The following is a 21627-nucleotide window of genomic DNA, read 5'->3' on the forward strand; positions in this document are numbered from 1 at the left end:
TGATGGCCACTTGCCATGTTCTGCCTCCACAGTTGGAGGCAGCAATATTTATTTATACATACATACATACATGCCCTGCCCATCTGGCTGGGTTTCTGCCCACTCTGGGCGGCTTCCAACAGAATATTAAAATACAATGATTCATCAAATATTACAAGCTTCCCTAAACAGGGCTGTCTTCAGATGTCTTCTGAAAGTCAGATAGTTCTCTATTTCCTGGACATCTGATGAGAAGGCGTTCCACAGGGCAGGTGCCACTACCAAGAAGGCCCTCTGCCTGGTTCCCAGCAACTTCACTTCTCGTAGTGAGGGAACTGCCAGAAGGCCCTCGGCGCTGGACCTCAGTGTCCGGGCAGAACGATGTGGGTGGAGACGCTCCTTCAGCAATGCTTCTGAACACCCACTCCTGGAAACTACAAGTGGGGCTCGTGCACCAATGCTCTGCACTCTGGTTTCCCAGTTGGCCACCGTGAGAACAGGATGCTGGACTAGACGGGCCATTGACTTGATCCGGCAAGCGCCTCTTACGTGCCTTGTGTTCTCGTGTTCCGTGTGCTCCCGCCTTCTTCACCCCTTACCTCTTTTCTCTCTCCCTCTCTCTCCTCCATCTTCCCCGCAGGACCAGAGGGCTGTAACCTGTTTATCTACCATCTGCCCCAGGAGTTTGGGGACGCAGAGCTGATGCAGATGTTCCTGCCATTCGGTAATGTCATCTCCTCGAAAGTGTTTGTGGATCGGGCGACAAACCAAAGTAAATGCTTTGGTGGGTAAAGATAACAAAACAATTAGATTCATCCAGGAAAGGAACTTTCTCTGAACTCCTTTTACCTTTTGGTTTTTTATTTCTTATTTTATTTTTTTGGTTTCCTTTTCCTTTTTCTTCTCATACTGCTATATTTTTTGTAACTTTACTTAGCTGATTCCCCCTCCCCCTCCTCCTCGATTTCCCTTTGTCGATCTGCCTTCTTCTTCCCCCCTTCCCCCCACCGCTGCCCCACCTCCCCTTCCCCCTTGGCTCCCTTCTCACTGTCTCATACTTTGGAACTGCATTGCCCTGCTGCAGAGAGGATCACTGACTCCAGGAACCTTTGGGGACACCATCCCAAATCCTGGTCGGGTGGAAATGGGGGAATTGCTAGGCGTTTGGGGCTGGGGCAGTGGGTGGCAAGGAGGAGGAGGAAGAGAGGAACCAGCAGAAAGACCCAGGTCAAACGAGGACAGCGGGCAGCAAAGGAAAAGCTTAGCGGACAATTCAAAGATGGAGCAGTAAGGAAAGCTAAGTGATGTGCTTGGGTACCGTTTCTCAGCTGGGTGAGCGAGACCGGGTGTCAGAAGGAGAGGGCACCTGGGGGGCAGAGAGCCTGCTCCTTTTTACCAGAGATGGAAGGGGTTGGGCTTCAGGAGCGATGAAGTGCATGTCGGAGCATGCTGATCCCAGTGTTTGGATTTCTCTGTAGGGTGTTCCCCCCATCCTCACTCCCTCCTCCCCTTTGTGCTGCTGTTAACTGTCTTGGATGCCTATGTTGTTATGTGGGGCGGTGGTTGGGAATGTCAGCTCCATCCATCCATTCACTTCCTGCCATTAGCTCACCTCCCTCAGTCCTGCCATTGTCCCCCAAAGAAATCCCTCCTCCATCACCTACCCTTCTCTTTCCGACACGGCCAAATGTCTCTCCAAAATTCGGTAGTGATGACAGCCTTCCGATGACCCTTGCGGACCCTTCCTACTCTACCATGCTAGGATTTCTCTGAGCCATGCTAGAAATGGCTGTGCTCCACAGTCCCAGGCAGCTGAAGAACAGCTGCTGGGATTCAAAGTCCTCTTGGGCTAAGTTCCTGCTTGCAGGCGTTTTCATTATAATATCGATTACATTTATATCCTGCCTTTTTTCTCCAAGGAGCTCAAGGTGATAAACATGGTTCTCACACCTGCCCATTTTATCCTCAAAACAACCCTGTGAGGTAGGCTGAGAGGCAGGAATTGGCCCAAGGAATTGACCCAGGGAGCTTTTCATGGCTGAGTGTGGATTTGAAACCTGGTCCTGGGCTTTGTTTGTTTGTTTGATGGATGGATTTGTATTCCGCCCTTCATCTGAAGATCCCCGTGCGCTTCACAGCATTAAAACACAAAACAAGAATACAAAATACACAATGAAAACTAAACTAAAAACAAACCAATACTGGGTCATTGGCCTGATCCAGGAGGCAAAGTCATGTGAAATCCTGACTGTGACCACATGATGAAAAGTAGGCTAAACCAGAATAGGGGGTGGGAGATGACAAGTCACGTGAGCCCAAAAGGGGGCTGAGATGTGGGGTGAGGATGCACAGGGACATGTTCGATAATGAGGTCGTGCAGACGTCAGGGCTGGTTCAAATTCCCAGAGGCATTTGAGGAGATAATTCGTTCTGGAGGTCCGTTCTTAACCTGAAACTGTTCTTAACCTGAGGTCCCACTTTAGCTAATGGGGCCTCCCGCTGCCACTGCAATGCGATTTCTGTTCTCATCCTGAAGCAAAGTTCTTAAACCAAGGTACTATTTCTGGGTTAGCGGAGTCTGTAACCTGAAGTGTCTGTAACCCAAGGTACCACTGTAGTATGTGTGCCCAGACCCATTCACCCACTAGGAATGGAGGAGACGTCAGGGATGGTTCACATTTTAAAGTGAACTTACCTAATTCCCAAAACAGTGTGTGAACCGAAACACAATGACCCTTTGAAATCCGCACTCTTCCAAATTTGGTGGCGCACATCTCCACCCAAATGATGTGTGCAGAAAAATTATCTATTGTTATTTATTATTTATTGCATTTATATCCCAGGAGCCCAAGGTGGTGTAGATAGCTCACCCTCTCCCCATTTTGTCCTCACAACAACCCTGTGAGGTAGGTTAGGCTGAGAGGCAGTGGCTGGTCCCCAAGGTTACCCAGCAAGCTTAATGGCTGAGTGGCAATTTGAACCCTGGTCTCCCAGGGTATTAGTTCAGTACTGGCTCTCTAGGTTAGTGAAAATTATAATCAGCTGCATACATATATATGAATGCAAATAACACACAATGTGTTGTATTATGGTAAAACTGCATACCGATATGTTAGAGAGGGGGGGGGAGAGATCGCAAACTGGGGTGAAAATGTTGAGAAAGGGACTTAAGATCTGAAAAACAAGGATCTGAGAGATGCTAAAACATGCCAAGAATTTGTGGAGCACCGCTGTAAATCTAGGGCTGCATTGCTCCTCCACCCGCGTCCTCACAATACTAGTTTCAGCACACTTCTTGTGGTCATGTGAGGAATTGTTGAGGGAGTTGGGTATGTTACGCATGAAGAAGAGAAGACGTATCATATCGGCATATGATAGCCAACTTCAAATATCTGAAGGGAGGATCTTGGGAGATGGAGCAAGCTTGTTTCCTGCTGCTCCAGAGGCTAGGACCCAAACCAATGGATTCAAATGACAAGAAATGAGTTTCTGCCTAAATGTTAGGAAGAACCTTCTGACACTAAGAGCTGCTCAACCGCCTCAGAAGGTGGTGGACTCTCCTTCACTGGAAGTTTTTAAACAGAGCTTGGGTGGCCATCTGCCAGGGAATCTTCAGCTGTGGCTCCCATTGGGGTTCTTTCCAAACCTACCATTCTGTGATTCTAAGACTTATACCTGGCTGGCGAACACAGGGACAAGGGGCCATCTCTACTGGGAATAATTAACCATTTTCTTAAGTCTTCCTCCACCTCCCAAGGAAGCCCTCTTGATGGATTCTTGTGAGATGAAGCAAGCAATTTTCAGAAGGGATAACAGCCCACTATTGGCCACTGAGAAAGTGGACCACAAAAATATGGATTTGGTTTTGTTCTTTTTTAAAACCAATCGATTGATTGATTGTGTGCTGTGATTACTAAGACCCAACATGGGTTCCTCCAAAACAAGTCATGCTAGACAAATCCCATTTCTTTTTAGAGTTACAGATTTGGTAGATCAAGGGAATGTATGGACAAAGTATATCTTGATTTCAGTAAGAGCTGTTTGAATGGTCTTCCTCAGGAGATTGTGGACTCTCCTTCCTTAAAGGTTTTTAAGCAGAGGTTAGATGGCCATCTCTGCTGTGTTAGTTGAGATTCCTGCATTGCAGAGGGTTAGACTAGATGACCCTCAGGGACCCTTCCAACTCTACAGTTCTATGCTTCTATAATTCCGTTAACTAATTAAAAATCCCTGCCATCTAGGCAGGCTCCAAGTCCCAGCCACCGATCCCACCCAGTGGCCTTTCCTTGACCTTTTGGTGAAGTTTATTCCACGCCAGGGCCTCACGCGGCATTTGGCAGCTGCGAACGGTGGGAGGAGGAAAATCTCCAGTTGGATGGGAAAGTATGAATGAAAAATAGAGGCCCATAAAACTTCTTGCCCTCCGCCCACATTCCGCAACAGCATCTAGGCAATCAGGGGAGGGAGGGTGACCGGCGGGGGGGGGGGGTGCGTTGGAAGAGCTGCACAAGTATTAGGGCTGTGAGCCACTATTCATTTTACAAACTATAATTAATTTGATGTTTAGATTAATTTCTGATGCGCTCTCAAAGGTGCACGGAAAGCATTTTTCCTTTATTATAATGTTGATTGCTTATTGGGGAGATAAATCTAACTGTCAGTTATGTACCGACTTACCAAAACTTTCAGACCTAGCAAGCATGTCTGCGCGAGAGGAGCAGCTGCTCTGCTGTTCCGCAGTTAAAGGAACAGCCCAGCATTTTCCCAGGCAACAACAACAACAACAAAAACCCTCTGCACATGAGTTGCAAGGGTCCTCTTTGTCTTTTCTCTCTTCCTTTCAAAGGGATGTGGGTGGCATTGCAAAGGGCACATCACAGAAGAAAACTCGACTGCATATTTCAATTGATTCTCGGTCCAATCTTTGTTATTTTGTCCCCCTTTGGATAACTTTCAAAGGTGGAAGGTTGGAAGAGGAGGTGCAGCTGGGTAAATAATGTGGGGTGGAGGCAGTGTAGAAGGCCAGAGAAAAAGTGTCTGAGAATGAATGGAAAACTAGGCTGGATGGGTGACAAACAGAAAGGAAATGGGAACCCCCACAAGGTCTGAGGGACAGTGGACCGGCCCCCTGCTGAAAAAGTTTGCTGACCCCTGCCTTATACATCCTAAGAGCACGATCAAAAAAGTTGGTCATAGCAGCCCACCTGCAGAATTACCTCTGCTTAGGAAGGAGAGGTGTTTGTTTTGCTTCCCTGGCTGCTCACGTGCAAGGATGCCTTACGAGAGTGCATTTGAAGCCTCGGTCCTATATACCTGAAGGAGCGTCTTCACCCCCATCGTTCAGCCTGAGATCCAGCACCGAGGGCCTTCTGGCGGTTCCCTCATTGCAAGAAGTGAGGTTACAGGGAACCAGACAGAGGGCCTTCTCGGTGGTGGCACTCACCCTGTGGAACACCCTCCCTTCAGATGTGAAGGAAATAAGCAGCTATCCTATCTTTAAAATACATCTGAAGGCAGCCCTGTTCAGGGAAGTTTTTAATATTTAACGCTGTACTGTTTTTAACACTTGATTTGGAGCCGCCCAGAGTGGCTGGGGAAACTCAGCCAGATGGGCAGGGTATAAATAATAAATTTTTATTATATTATTATAATAAAGCTGCAATCCTCTGCTCACTTACTCCAAAGTAAGCCCCGCTGGACCAAGTGGGGGGGGGCAGGCAGGGGATATTTCTGAGTAAATATACACAGGAGCTGACGGACTTGTAAGTGTCCAGAACTTCTTCAAGGCAAGGGATAGCAGTCTGTGGGCAAAATAGTTTTGGTTCTCCACCGCCCCACCCTGCAGGAGATAGAAAGTAAATCTCCATGCTATCTTGGCTGGTAGAGTTTATAAATATTCATAATTCAAGAAGTGAATACAGTGGAGAGCTCAGATAGATGGAGGGCATTTAAAGAGAGAGAGAGCAGAACCATCCATTTAATGTCTCTGGATGATGCTGGAGAGATACATGATGGCATTCCCTGAATGGTAGTCCAAGGATGACTGCTAGTCCCTAGGCCAGGAAAGAAACCCACAATAATAGCTGAAATACATTATTTATTCTGTTGTTCATACAGTTTAACTTCCCAGCTCTCCCCTCCCTGCACAGAAGAACAGTCGATTTAAGACAACGTAAGTCCAGGCGTTAACTTGCTTGTTTGCGTTAAATTCAGATTTCGTTTCCCATACAATTTTATATGAAAAGAGATGCTTACTGTAATTAGATTTTTTATATATAAAAAAATCCTATTTGAATTTAAAAGCTCCAATTTTGTTTGTTTGTTTAAAAAAAAACATCGATTTTTATCCACCCTGCCACGAGGTGATTTTTTTCCTAGACAATTATTCTGCAATTACTCTTCCTTATAAATGAACTCCTACATGGAGAAATTATGTGACGAATCAATGAAAACTAACCTTGCATTTCCACTGCTTGAATCACAATTTTTCCATAGAGAAGCTCATTTATTAGTACGAAGGAAGCATGGAAGAAATATGAAAGTTGACGGTGCGTGCGATTCAAGCCGGCCAGCCGTGTACAGGGTTAAATCCTGAGATCTCTGCAGCGATAACAAAATCAACCAGATTCTTCAACTAAAATATGTATAGTGGCTGAGGTCCAATGTATTCAATACTCCAAGTAGACCCGTTGAAATCACTGGGCAAAAGTAACTTGTCCGTTGATTGCAATGGGTCTACTGCTTTGACCCAATATATTTCCACACATTGGCTAATGTTTTCTCATTTATTCTGCCTTTTTAAGATTTTAGATTTTAAAATTATTTGGTGGGGAAAATAAGACCTGGGAAATGGAGGGACACATGATATGGAACAGAGGTAAGTCAGTAAAAGGAACTTGAAGGGTGAGTAGCATGGGCTATTGATGGCTACTAGCCATTGTGACTATCCCCAGTTGGAGGCAGCAATGATTCTGAATTCCAGCTGCTGGAAACCACTCGAAGAGAGTTGGCTGTTGTGCTCAGATCTGGCCTGCAGTTTTCCCATAATGGCAGCTGTTTGGCCAATATCAGAATAGGATGCTGGACTAGGTGGGTCATTGGCCTGGTCCAGCAGGCTCTTATATTCTTGTACCTTTTTCCCGATCCTCAACCATAGCTAGCCTTCCTCCCGTTTGAGAGAGCATTCCCCAGCGACTACTGCAGCACTTTGCCTTTGTTGCATGCAGCTTGGCTTAATCACTTGAGCCACCTACAGGCATTTGCTCTTTGGCAATACATCTGGAGCCCCTTCAGTGGCCTGAGAGCAGCTTCCCTTTGGTAGAATCCCACACCGCTAGGTAGTCGGTGCAACATGTATCGGCTGCTTAAAGGTAAAGGGTAAAGGGACGTCTGACCATAAGGTCCAGTCACAGACAACTCTGGGGTTGCGGCGCTCATCTTGTTTTATTGGCCGAGGGAGCCGACGTACAGCTTCCGGGTGATGTGGCCAGCATGACTAAGCCGCTTCTGGCGAAACAGAGCAGTGCATGGAAACGCTGTTTACCTTCCTGCCAGAGCAGTACCTATTTATCTACTTGCACTGGTGTGCTTTTGAACTGCTAGGTTGGCAGGAACAGGAACTGAGCAACGGGAGTTCACACCGTCACGGGGATTTGAACCACCAACCTTCTGATCGGCAAGCCCTAGGCTCTATGGTTTAACCCACAGCACCACCTGCGTCCAAGCGGCTGCTTAGGCAGGGCTAACTGCATGGGTCTTTCTGGTCCAATTGCCACTATGCCAAATTCAGAAGGCTGTCCACTAGCTGGATGACTTGCTTGTGCTCTGCTGCAGGGATAGCCTTCGGGATGTCACTGGACTACAAAGCCCATCAGTCTCAGGCAGCAAGGGCAATGATGGAAGGTTGAGGTCCATTAAGAGTTGGAGGGCATCATATCAGCTTCCCTGGCTCGATTGCCATGGGAACAAACTGGATTCCAGTGGGTAGCTCTACAGACGCAGCAATGCTGCAGGTGTGGTCCTGTTATTCAGGCATAGTCATAATTGGGACTAGATGGCCTTTGGGTTCCATTTGAGAATTTCCACAACTCCTTTAAAGCATCCTTCACACACACACACACAAACACACACACACACTTAAGCCACAGAACTACAGGCACAAAAGCCTTGCCACGAATCCCCTCCATTTGCTACTGCACCAAAAATGCTGCTCCTAGCAAATTCCTGCCGGGGGCGGCTTTGTAGCAGCAGCAGCAGCAGCAACTAAACCGGACACTCCCTTCGAATAAGAACTCCCATATTTTAGAGCTGGCAACTTTGCGGAACAAGGGAGATCAGATGCCCTGAGCTGCAACCCTTGCAAATTTCTTGATCCTTTACAGCCTTGCTAAATCATTTATTTAGCACAGCCTTTTAACATAATCCCGGAGAAAAAAAACATAAAATAGATTTATCACAAAACCCTGTCCTCCTACCAACCATCTTCAGACTAGTACATATATTTCTCTGATTATTAATTAACGTAGGCACGGAATGAGCTAAGAGCTTTTTAACCTCTCCTTCTCTCTCTCTCTCTCTCTCTCTCTCTCTCTCTCTCTCTCTCTCTCTCTGTGTCATCTAAAGAAGAGTAAGGCCTTCCAAGAACTCTATTCAGGGTGTTATATTATTACTGCCATCCCCAATTCAAGGCTGATCCCATGTAATGCATTGGAAACCTATAACCAGGCTGTGAGGAGAGGGCTTCTCCATCACTGAGTGTTTTATATCAACCAAAGGGTGAGGTCTGAACTCCAAAACTAGGCAGTGAAGGTGCACCATAGGGATGGGAGAATCTGACAGTTTCGGTTTCTCAGAGTTTCTCGTTTCTCCAATCTTTAATTCAGTTCTCCAGATTCCAGTTTTGTATGTTTATAATTGCATTTTAGCATATTGTTCTGCTAACATACATTCTTGCATGCAATTTTGCCCAATGTACACACTTTTTGCAATACAATCCCCCACCTCCCACCCAAAATATAATGCATTGCAAAATTCAAAGAAGTGTGGATTTTGAAGGATGGCTGTGTTTCTGTCCCTACATTAAACAGTGCAGGGTTCTCCTTTAAATGTGAACAGGGCCAAACTTCTGCCCACTCCCTAATGTACACCCTCTGAGCAACGAAAGTGGGGAAAGGAAATGAAAAGAGGGACAGAGGCTAAGGAGTGCAAAACAGGAAGGTTTTGAGAAATAAGGTTTGCTGGTGCTCACAACTTTCTTCCTGGTCTCCAGCCGCCACCGCCCCTACCCCCCCACACACACCCCAAGAAACTAATACAGGGTATAGTCACTGTGGGAGGAAGGTGCTAAACACCACCTGTATAAAACTAGAAGCTCCATTTTAAAAAGTGGGAGACCCTGATCACCATCTTCCCTCATCTCACATTGCTGAGAAATATTATATCCACCCTCTAAACTGCACCAAAGTCCCATAAAGGGCACGTTATCTTGGATTGGGGAGCAGAATCGTTTTATTTTTCCACTTTCAGTGACAAAATATTGCATGTCTGGCCCACAGAAAATGGGACTTGCCTCTGGCAGAAGCATCTCCTTGAAGGAACAACTCTGGCTGCTTTTCAGACACAAGGGGGTTGGATTGGAAGATCCTTGCGGTTCCTTCCAGCTCTACAATTCTCTGACTCTATGACCAGACTAATAATAATAATAATAATAATAATAATAATAATAATTATTATTTTTATTCATACCCCGCCCATCTGGCTGGGTTTCCCCAGCCACTCTGGGCAGCTCCCAGCAGAATTAAAAGCACAATAGAACACCAGACATTAAAAACTTCCCTAAACAGGGCTGCCTTCAGATGTCAGATAGTTGTTTATTTCCTTGACATCTGATGGGAGGGCTGGTGCCACTACTGAGAAGGCTGTCTGCCTGGTTCCCTGTAACCTCACTTCTCACAGGGAGGGAATCGCCAGAAGGCCCTTGCAGGTGGACCTCAGTGTCTGGGCTGAACAATGGAGACGCTCCTTTGGGTATACTGGGCTGAGGCCACTTAGGGCTTTAAAGGTCAGCACCAACACTTTGAATTGTGCTCAGAAATGAGCAGCCTTGTTCATGCGTTCGCCAGCAAGCATGCACACTGACTATTCCACTTGCTAGAGCATTCTTCCTACAGTTTCAAATCCAAACGCAGGTCCTGAACATTTGCATGCACAGCCACCAACCTTTTCTGACTTCCTTAAATGGAACCTGGCTTTGTTAGCCTCGAGGCAGACGCACACCCCACCATGTTTCAGACCCCACTGCTGAGTCCCTTTGTTTTCTGGGACCCAAACCTTTCATCCCATCAGCCTTCCTCTCTCGCCTCCCCTGCAAGATCTGGGGCAGCTCAGGGTGTGTTCCTGCTGCAACGGAGACTGTTCCTGCCCTTGACTCTTGAGTTCTGATGGACAGTGACATTTGTTTATTTATTTGTAAAAAATATCTGTATACTCCTCTGTCATATAAAAAATATAAATCAATGTGGTTTACAGCAGTACAAGCATAAAATATTTTGTATTTTTATGCTGTGAACTACCCTGAGATCTATGGATGAAGGGTGGTATACTAATACTAATACTAATACTAATACTAATACTAATACTAATACTAATACTAATACTAATACTAATACTAATAATAAGCCTTGCTTTTTTCTGGGGGTACTCAAGGATACACAGTACCGTCACCTTTCCGCCCAAGATGTTAAAAGTGCCGCACTTACTGTAACTACCTCATGGTGAATAACAGCACCTTTTTTCTGTTAAACAAACAAACAAACAGACAGACAGACACTGATAATGAACCATACAAGAAAAACAGTGTAAAAAAGTTAACACTTAACCATTATGGAAGTCTGCATAGGTTCGGCAGAATAGAAAAGTTTTCAGCAGGCATTTAAAGGTTGGCACGGAAGGTGCCTGCTGAATCTCTAGTGGCAGAGAGTTCCACTGGACTAGGAGAACGACACTAAAGGCTCAGTTTCTTCTTCTTGTCGAATGAGCCTCACCAACTTGGGGAATGACCAGCTATGGTCTCAGAGAGGGACTCTGGACCTAAGTTGTTCAGGGCTTTGTAAATAGACACAAGGACCTTGAACCTGGCTCAGTTTCTTGTTGTCATCAAATGAGCCACACCAATCCATGCCAGTTCCTTCGCCTGGAGCCAGCTCTCCCCATGGCCTCGCTTCCCACCTCCCCTGTCAGTCGAGACTTGCCAGAGGTCAAGGCTCTGTTCATTCCATCCGCACCCTTCCTTCTCCCCGCCATGACAACAGAGCAGCCATACCCTCCTGCCTTTGGTGCCACCTGGCAGCTCTGCCATCCACCGCCCCCCTTCGCCCACACTCCATCCTCATCCTCGAAGTTGGTCTTGTGTGTGGGGTGGCCCGGCGACCCCCTCCAGCTGGTTAAACCCTGCGCCTTTGCCTTGTGTCTTGACAGGCTTTGTGAGTTTTGACAATCCTGCTAGTGCCCAAGCTGCCATCCAGGCTATGAACGGCTTCCAGATTGGCATGAAGAGGCTGAAGGTGCAGCTGAAGAGGCCAAAGGATGCTAACCGCCCCTACTGAAGCATTGTGGGAAACTCTGGATAAGCAAGGTCTAGCACAGGTAACTGCACAGGGAGGGAAGGGGCCAGGGGAACGTCACCTGTTGTCCAATAGCGTCTCTTGTGTCATGGACCCTGACCGTTCAGTCTCTGAGGGGGTCTGCCTTCTCCTCTAGGACTAGACCAGAAAGTATAAACATGAAGTGGGACTGGACGTCTTTAAGCATTGTTGTTGGTGCTGGAAAGGGAGAGACAAGATAAGTGATCTGGCATCATGCTGGACCCTCCTTTCCCGCCAATCCTGTACCCCGTTTTTGTCAAGCTTGCAAGACACAGAGGTCAACTCCCCAGTTCTTCTCCAGCACCAGCTCAGACATCTAAAAAATGAGAGTTGGAAGAGGTATTAAGAGGGGGTAGATATTTCGTGTGCATAGATGCCCATCGCCAATATGACTTCCATGGCTGTTCGCTGACAAGGAGGGTCATAGGAACATTCCACTCTGAAAGTCTCGCCCGAAAACTCCCATGAAATGAACAGGAAGTTGCGTGAAAACCTCATTGCAGTGGGATGGATGTTGTCAGTGACCTGTGAATCTCGTAGTTGGTGAACGTGTTAAAGACACAAGTTGATGTTGTGGTTTCCAAACTGAAAGGGCTGTCCAGTTTACGCATATCGCTAGTTCTGTGTTCTGAGCATGTCAAAACATTTCCATTCCTTGTACGGTTGGGGGGCGGCCAGTCTTTATAATGTGATGCCTTCTGATCAGGACAAAGGAGCTTTCGGCTTAGGACTATTCCTGTGCAGACCTCAACAAAGCTTGCAAAGGGGCATTAGATGGCGGACTCTGAGTTCAAATGCCAAATGGGTGAAAAGGACCATTTTCATGGTGAACCATGAGCAGGCGGGACAATTGCAAGTTGCTGGTCTTGAAGGTTTTGTGTGCCACTTAGGCTTCTATTTCAACTCTATACCTGCTGCCGGGGAGGGAGGTGTCCTCTGTGCTTAGAAATGTGCGCTTGTTCTACCAGTCTTGCAAAATCCTTTCCCTGGGAGGAGAGGATGGTTATGGTTACCCGAGGCCGGTAAAGGCTGGAGAAAGAAGAGTGGACCCCAAATGCATTCGTGAGGGTGGTGCAAAAAGTAGCAGAAGGCGGGCGGCTGTAGAATCGGCTAAGGGAGCTGGGCATGTTTAGCCTGGAGAAGAGGAGGTTAAGGGGTGATATGATAGCCATGTTCAAATATATAAAAGGATGTCACATAGAGGAGGGAGAAAGGTTGTTTTCTGCTGCTCCAGAGAAGCGGACACGGAGCAATGGTTCCAAACTACAAGAAAGAAGATTCCACCTAAACATTAGGAAGAACTTCCTGACAGTAAGAGCTGTTCGACAGTGGAATTTGCTGCCAAGGAGTGTGGTGGAGTCTCCTTCTTTGGAGGTCTTTAAGCAGATGCTTGACAACCATATGTCAGGAGTGCTCTGATGGTTTTCCTGCTTGGCAGGGGGTTGGACTCGATGGCCCTTGTGGTCTCTTCCAACTCTATGATTCTATGATTCTATGAATCCAAGTTGGGTGGCAGTATGAGGCATGGTTAAAGAGACCATCATTCCTTCTAGTGGCAAACTTGCTTGCAGAGCTGGCAGCCTCTCACCCTTTTTTGAACACCTTCCCTTGTGGAGTGTTCCCTCAGGGTCCTCTCCTTGAGAGTCCTCTGAACACCCCTGAACTCTCACCCCCTCCAAGAGCCTTTGGGAGGCAGAGGCATGAGAGGGCATCAGAGGAGGCAGGGAAGGAAAGAGGGACAGACACCAGTGTTGCCCACGGCATCCTTGACCATCCTTGAAGGCACCCCAGGGTGCCATGGCACATTGGTTGAAAACCACTGGCATACGCCATTATTAGTGGGGCAGGAGAGTTGGGGGGGATGACATCTGGCAACCAATGGGCTCCATTCGTTTCAGATAGCATATGGGTAGATGAGTGTAAAAAGCATGAGACACAATTTTCCACAGCCCTCTAGCAGCTATTTACGAGAAGTATTGTATTTAGTGTTAACTCTTGAAGTGAGTACTCGATTCTGACCAAGCTAGGCATCCTAGAGCAAAATATACATCAGGTGACAGACTCCCAGGAAAGGTGGTGGACTCTTCTTTCTTCTTCCGTGGTGGTTTTTAAGCAGAGGTTGGACGGCCACCTGTCATGGATGATTTTGTTTAGATTCCTGCATTGCTGGGGGTTGGACTAGACGGCGTCCGAAGTCCCGACTCCACAATTCTATGATACTATGATCTGTTCAGCCAACATAAGAACAGGGTGCTGGATTAGATGGGCCATTGTCCTGATACAGCAGGCTGTTCTAATAATAATAATAATAATAATAATAATAATAATAATAATAATAAATTATTTTTCCCCAGCCAAAGCCGAGCTCAGAGCGGCTAACAACAATAAAAGTAACACAGTTTACATAAAATCACAATCAATCAATTGAAATGCATTCTAAAATCAATTCATTCTAAAATCAATTCAGAATCAAATTAATGGCAACCATTGGGCTAGAGTTCTATGTGGATTACCGAAGGAGGGAGTCAGGCTGTGCCTTGGCCAAAGGCCTGGTGGAACAGTTCTGTCTTGCAGGCCCTGCAGAAAGATGTCAAGTTCCGCAGGGCCCTAGTCTCTTGTGACAGAGCGTTCCACCAGATCAGGGCCACGGCTGAAAAAGCCCTGGCTCTCATTGAGGCCAGCCTAACCTCAACTAAAAGTGGCTCAGGAGATCCCTGTGAAGTGCTCCAAAAGAGCCTGTCCGGAATTGGCGACTAGGCCATTGGGTAGAGATCCATAGAGACACCTCCATGTTTATCTGGAGCTCCCCTTGTGAGGAGGCTTCTCCATTCACTTCTGCAAGGAGGCGCTGGGTGTCCGCTGCCTTCTAAAGGACGTGCGTCTCCAACCTTCACTGTTAAACAAACAAGGAAGACCCCTTTCATTTGGAGGAAGCTCCCCACGTGGGCCGAAGCTCCCAAGACATTGCTAGACTACGAAAGAAGAGGGAGAGCGAGAAAAGGAGCTGAGAGAGATGGAGGGAGAAAGCTCCACTCAATTAATTCTGAGTGCTTTTTCATCCCTTTGATCAAATCCCTCTTTTAGAACACAAATTGTTTTAGCCTACAGTGGTTTTAAGTCTTGTTTTCGCCACTAATGCTCTCAAAGTTGTTTTCAGGCATTAAAAAGATCACTGAGATGTGGTAGATAAGGTCACAAGCTTCAACAAACAAAGCCCCCAAGGATCCTTCGCGGGGAAGGGGGGAGAGACGCCGCCTCCCAAAATGGCCGCCTTCTTCTCTCCCCTTCCTCTCTAATTACAGAAGCAGAGCTGGGAGGAGGGAGGTGTAAGTGTGCGGCAGGCCAGCGGGAGGACGAAGAGAGGATCATTTGAGGCAAATCTGCCAAAATCAATATATTCTATTTCAAATCCTCCCGTCAAGATGAGAAGGCAAGGATTCCTAGGAACTCGGTGTGGCTGCCAGATAGTAAGACACAGAAAATAATGAGGGAGAAATGGCCAGGCGTGTGGAGTCCTTTGGGTGACCGTTCCTCAAAACCCCGTTGACAGTAACCAATACCACTCCATGTCCTAAAACGTATGAAAGAAGAATATGGGAAACTCCCTTCTAGGTGAAGGGGGAAAGGTAGGCTGTGGCAGGGTGGAGAGTTAGGGACAGGGGCTGCTCCAACACATAGGAGTCTTCAGGGAGATGTTTGCCCAGGTCTCTGGGTCTCCGGAAAGACGCCGTTTGCTTGGGTGTAGTGGTTAAGAGCAGTAGACTTGTAATCTGGTGAACCGGGTTCGCTTCCACACTCTTCCACATGCAGCTGCTGGGTGACCTTGGGCTAGTCACACTTCTCTGAAGTCTCTCAGCCTCACTCACCTCACAGGGTGTTTGTTGTGGGGGAGGAAGGGAAAGGAGAATGTTAGCTGCTTTGAGACTCCTTCGGGTAGTGATAAAGCAGGATATCAAATCCAAACTCTTCTTCTTCTTGGGATATCCAGGGCGATTCCTTGGAATCGGTTACCTGGCCTCAGAAGGGATATGGCAGGGTTGGAAAAGGTTCAGAAAAGGGTGGCGATATAGCAACTTCCCTACAATGGAAGTTTGCGGCATCTGGGACTTTTTAGTTAAGAGAGAAGCCAAGTAGAAGTTTGCAAAAATTCTCTGCCTGACAGTGAACAAGAGAAAATCTCTCTCCCTCTCTCATAATATGCTAGAACTTGTGTGCATTCGGCGTAGCTGAATGTTGGGAGATTCAGGGCAGATAAAAGAAAGTGTTTCCATACACAGTACAGAGCTGGACTACCTGGGAGACTAGGGTTCGAATCCTTACTCACTGGGTGAGCTTGGGCCAGTCACTGCCTCTCAGCCGAGCCTATCTCACAGGCTTGTCGCGGGAGTTAAATGGGAAGGGGAGAGCCACGTATGCCCACTCAAGCTCTTTGGAGAAAAAGGTGGGATATAAATTCAGTATGGGACATGGATGGTGCTGTGGGTTAAACCACAGAGCCTAGGACTTGCCGATCAGAAGGTCAGCGGTTCGAATCCCCGCGACGGGGTGAGCTCCCGTTGCTTGGTCCCTGCTCCTACCAACCTAGCAGTTCGAAAGCACATCAAAGTGCAAGTAGATAAATAGGTACTGCTCCGGCAGGAAGGTAAACAGTGTTTCCGTGCACTGCTCTGGTTTGCCAGAAGCGGCTTATTCATGCTGGCCACATGACCCGGATAAACTGTCTGTGGACAAATGCTGCTCCCTCGGCTAGTAAAGCGAGATGAGCGCCGCAACCCCAGAGTCGTCCGCGACTGGACCTAATGGTCAGAGGTCCCTTTACCTTTACCTAAATTCAATATATATATATATATATATATGAGACCGCCAGGTATAGGGCGGTATATAAATTCAATGAATAATAATATATCATAAATAGACAACCATGATCACCCCAAACCAGTTCAGGTCCCTCCCCCAAATCCAACAGGTCCTTCACCTTTTGTCACAACTGGGCTCAAAATGAGCTTTCACCAGCTCCCAGGTCTGGTCCCAGGTCTGCTTTCTTCTGCCTGCAAGGCTGCTAAGCGGTCAAGCTGGCCGAAAAAGGCATTTGGCTGCAGCAGGATGACTGATGAACCTTCTTGAGCTGCGCTTCGCTAAGAGGAACCACAGGAGAAATGAGCTCACCCAGATTATTCCCGAAGTATCTACTAACCAGGTCCTGCATTTAACTCCTGCCTATGACTTGACTTTACTGCACCCTGCTGGAAAACGGGAAACCCAAGCTAAAAGTCTGAAGGGTCTGGAGCAAAAGGGGTGGGGACCGTAAAATGCTGCTTTTTTTAATTTTATTACTATTTTAAAGTCATTTTTGTCCTTCTTTTAGTGCATCATGGGTTTCTTTCCCTGTATTTTCTAACCTGATAGCATCCTTTTAAACTGCCAGTCACTTCAGCAATAGCACAACGCAGAGTTCTCTCCCATGAACTGCAAATTTCAATTTCTAATGGATGTGAAATCCCGTTTGCTAATTATCATGGTTATACTAAGATTGGCATACAATAGCCCGCATTGATGGAAAACTGCAATAATTAATTACCGCGTTCGCTTCGAAATACAATCAGCAATTACCATGCTGAGGCAAAATTCCATTCAGCAATATTTGCTGCTTGTTCATGAGGGTGGCTTTTTGCTCCCTCTCTCTTTTTTTTTCTTTTTCTTTTTAATGCAGGGCAGCTATTTGGCTATGTTGCAGTGCTGGCACCTTAATGAGCAAGGGGTAGGTTGGGGAGACAGGCTCAGCTTCTTTGCTTTGGGAGATCTGGAGCTGTGGGAGGCGATGCAATTGAACCCTGATTGCGCGCGGAACTTTTATTAAGGACACACCCTCACCCAAATAATATTACAGGAAATTACAGCTATCGTTTTGCGAAAAAACAGCAGGCGAGGTTCCCCTCTTGTGGTTCCAAGAGGGCGGTAATCCAGTCAGTGGTGTTGTTTTACCGTGGCGTAAAGACAGACATTTGTGCCCTTATTAAAGGCAGCATTTGTGTGATAAGTTCTTTGATAAGGAAGCAAAAAGGCAGGATTTGACCAGGCTGTGTTGCAGAATTCCATGTCCTCAAGCTACCGTATTTTTGCTCCATAAGACACACCTGACCATAAGATGCACCTAGTTTTTAGAGGAGGAAAACAAGAAAAAAATATTCTGAATGAAACAGTGGATGTATGATTTTTGTGGTTCATGCTGTGGCCACAGACATGTGATCCGATGGTGAATTTGGAGTGACCCAAGGCAAAAATCCTGAGGATCCATGTGGATCCATGCTTTGTAACCACATTTTTGCACCATTGCGGCCCCGGGAGACATTGGATGCTTGATTTTCTTGGTGCAGGCTGTAGCCATGGACATGCTATGTGATCTGATGGTGAATTTGGGGAGACCCAATGTAAAAATCCTGAGGATCCATGGGCTTTTACCTCCCCCTCCCAGGCAGCCTCTGCTAGCGTCCCTTATCTCTCTCCCGATCCCACCGATCAGCTGCTTCCTTTCAACATTCCCTTCCCTCTTTTTCACCTTAGTGTCTTTTCCTTAGCTGGAGCAGTTTTTGCCCCTCCTTTTCTTCTAATTTCTCTCCTCATTGCTTTAGTCTTCCTGTCTCCTCTCCTTGCAAGTTTTCTGTCTTTACCTCCCCTGTCCCAGGCAGCCTCCTTTATCTCTAGTGTCCCTTATCTCTCTCCCTGATCGGCAAACGATCAGCAGCTTTGTTTCAACATCCACTTCCCTCTTTCAAAAAAAAAAAGCATGATCTGTTTTTTGCCCCTATAAGCATGATTTGTTTTTCGCCCCTGGGCAATTCAGCTCCAGAAGTGGAGACATTTCCCCTTACTTTTTAGGAAGAAAAAAGTGTGTCTTATGGAGCGAAAAATACGGTACTTCGTAGGTGTTGTTCTGCCATTCTAAACCATCACTGGAAGAGGCTGCTTAACTCTTTCCCTCCAACAGATCAAAATCCCACTTCCCAAACTGCTTTTACACCCATGGCTGAAAAGCTACTGGCAAACCAAAGCAGGGGGAATCGTCATGGAGAGGGTTGTTCTGAGCGGGGGAAAGGAGTGGTGAGGAAAGGGTTAAGCAGCCTCCCTCTCAGCCCAATCTTCCGTCACTCCTGCTTACAGCCTGTCCAAGTAAAATGTCAGCGCTTGTGCTGCTGTTGTGGTTGTTAAGGACATGTGTGAGGGTTTCAGTGCAGGGGAAATGAGCAGATTCTCTGCCAGTTGCGCCGCGGCTAAGAAGGACTTCAGCACTCAAGTCACATTATGCAGCATTGATGGTTATTTGTTCAGGTACTTATGCACCGCTTAATTCACTGTGAAGGCGCCCTCTAAGTGGTTCGCAAATATACACCAGTTTTATGTTATAAAGGTAAAGGGACCCCTGACCATTAGGTCCAGTCGCGGACAACTCTGGGGTTGCAGTGCTCATCTCGTTTATTGGCCGAGGGAGCTGGCGTACAGCTTCCAGGTCATGTGGCCAGCAGGACTAAGCCGCTTTCTGGCAAACCAGAACAGTGCACGGAAATGCCGTTTACCTTCCCGCCAGAGCAGTACCTATTTATCTACTTGTACTTTGACATGCTTTCAAACTGCTAGGTTGGCAGGAGCAGGGACCGAGCAACGGGAGCTCACCCTGTCATGGGGAATTGAACTGCTGACCTTCTGATCAGCAGGCCCAAGGCTCTGTGGTTTAACCCACAGCGCCACCCGCGTCCCTTCATGTTATAATATATATGTGTGTGTGCAAATCATTAAAAATACTCAAGAAAACAATTTCATCAGAGGGGATATGTTAGCCATCTTCAAATATCTTAAGGATTGTCACATGGAAGAGGGGATGTGCTTGTTTTCTCCTGCTCTGGAGGGTAGGACTCGAACCCATGGCTTCAAGAAAGGAGATTCCAATTCAACAATTGGAAAAACTTTCTGACAGTAAGAGCTGTTTGGCAATAAAACGGGCTCCCTCGGAAGGTGGTGGACTCTTTTTCCTTGGAGGTTTATAAGCAGAGGTTCGATGACCATCTGCCATGGATTCTTTTAGCTGAGATTCCTGCATTGCAAGGGGTTAGACTAGATGACCATTGGATCCCTTCTATCTCTATGATTCTATGGTCAAAACATTAAGGATCCCCAGTCAACATGCTCAATAAAACAAACCCATTTAAACAATTATAGCAATCAAAGGAGGTAAAATGGCAATTAGAACAATTGAAGTCAGGAGATCAGGGGAACGCTAAATAGGTGTGTCTTCAAGAACGGGCAGAGTGCCAGTGCTGATGAGGTTGTGTGTAACTATGTCCTACTCAGAGTACACCAACTGAAATCAATAAACCTAAGTGAGCCATGTATATTGATTGATTGATTGATTGATTCATTCATTGATTCATTGACTGAATATATTTTTCTCCCAAGTTGGGATTCATTCAAGGCAGTTCACAACATTCAAAAACCTTCGTTTTAAAATACAAAGTAATTAGAACCAACTAGTTTGAAACTATAAAAATACAATAAAACACATTTAGAACCAGCATTAAAATACTGATTGCCCTGATAGCACCTAATTTTCAAAGGTCTGTCTAAATAGGAAAGTATCAAGCCTGCTAGCAGAAAGATAACAAAGAGAGCCCGTCTAAACGCTCTTTCCAAAATTTGGGAGAAGCACTCTCACACTCTCTCTCTCTCTCTCTCTCTCTCTCTCTCATGTCATCACCAACCATGCCTCTGAAGATGATGAGAGTGAGAGAAGGTGCTCACCTGAGGATCTTAGCACCTGGGCAGGTTTGTAAAGGGAGATGCAATCTTTCAGATAGTCTGGGCCCAAGCTATATACCCAAGTGGTACCTCTGGTACCACTCCATTCCAGAGCCCCGTTCGCGTCCAGAGCAGAACGCAACCCGCGTCTGTGCATGCGCGGGTCATGATTTGTCACTTCTGTGCATGTGCATGATGTCATTTTGAGCGTCTGCGCATGCGCAAGTGACGAAACCCGAAAGTAACGCATTCCATTACTTCTGGGTCGCCGTGGGGCATAACCCAAAAATGCTCAACCTGAAGCAGTTTTAACCCACGCTATGACTGTATTATATTAGATTAGCTTCAATAGATCTACTCTGATTAGGGCTAGTATTGAATAGCACCCATGGGGGACTCTTGTATTTCAGCAGGGAGACACTTGTGTAACACTGGTACCACCAGTGTAAAGGCCCTGCAACCTTTTTAATGCTGTTTTTTTGCCTTTGGGGGTCCTACGCATAAGCTGCTTGATCAGCTGTCACAGGAGAGCACTTACAATGACATCCCTGATGACAAGACATACAATGTCCTCCGAACAGCTGATTAAATGAACAACAGACCTAAGCCTCAGTCAATGCATAAAGGCACTCCGCTGAGATATGTCAATAAAAGCTCTCTCCTATACCCTTTCCTAGGGATGGCTGAATCTCTCCATGTGGGTTTCTATTTTTCCATTTTCCCCATTTCAGCACCAGTTTGTGAATGTTACCAAAAAAAACCCCGAAAAACTTTATGACTTTTTCCCTAATGAGTGTATTTAGGCTTGCAGTTTTAAGCATGGTAAGACATGATTTTTAAGGCAGAGAATTTCATCATTTTTTAAAAAAGTAGGGAATGTTGGGTGATCAATAGTGACAATTAACTTTGCCCTTGCAAAAATTGAGAATTTTTTTCTCTCCCTTGTGGGGGCGGGGGGGGGGTCAATGACTGAAGCATTGCATGGGAAAGAGGTGGGGTGAAGTTTGAGGGTGGAAATGCTCCTTCGGAGCAGGGAGACAGACAGTGATGAAGTCATGGCATAAGACCATTTAGTTATTTCCCCCTCAATCCCAGATGGGCGAACAAGTCAAACTTTTGCATAAAATGTCACAAGGTGCAGATGAGTGAATCAGTAGGTCTGCATGTGGAACTTATCCTGCTCCTCAGCACTGTCTCTTTCCCTTGGAGTCAACCCACT

At 46.5% G+C, this 21627-nt stretch overlaps 1 protein-coding gene across 5 annotated transcripts in view; it reads left to right on the forward strand.

Moving 5' to 3' along the window:
- Positions 1 to 21627, forward strand: part of CELF4 (CUGBP Elav-like family member 4) — an 84850-nt gene that overhangs the window by 44597 nt on the left and 18626 nt on the right. For 4 of the 5 annotated variants that reach the window (XR_014161419.1, XM_081881633.1, XM_081881632.1 and 1 more), the window contains exons 8-9: positions 620 to 763; positions 11455 to 11622. Coding sequence is in view for 4 of the 5 variants with exons in the window: in XM_081881633.1 (XP_081737759.1) it covers positions 620 to 763; positions 11455 to 11582 (272 nt within the window). In the remaining variant the exon portion in view is untranslated. The remainder of the gene's footprint in view (positions 1 to 619; positions 764 to 11454; positions 11623 to 21627) is intronic. The other variant, XM_081881635.1, reaches the window with a different exon arrangement.

This window comes from Podarcis erhardii (genome assembly GCF_964252035.2).
Source record: "Podarcis erhardii genome assembly, chromosome: 11".
Taxonomy (NCBI): Eukaryota; Metazoa; Chordata; class Lepidosauria; order Squamata; family Lacertidae; genus Podarcis; species Podarcis erhardii.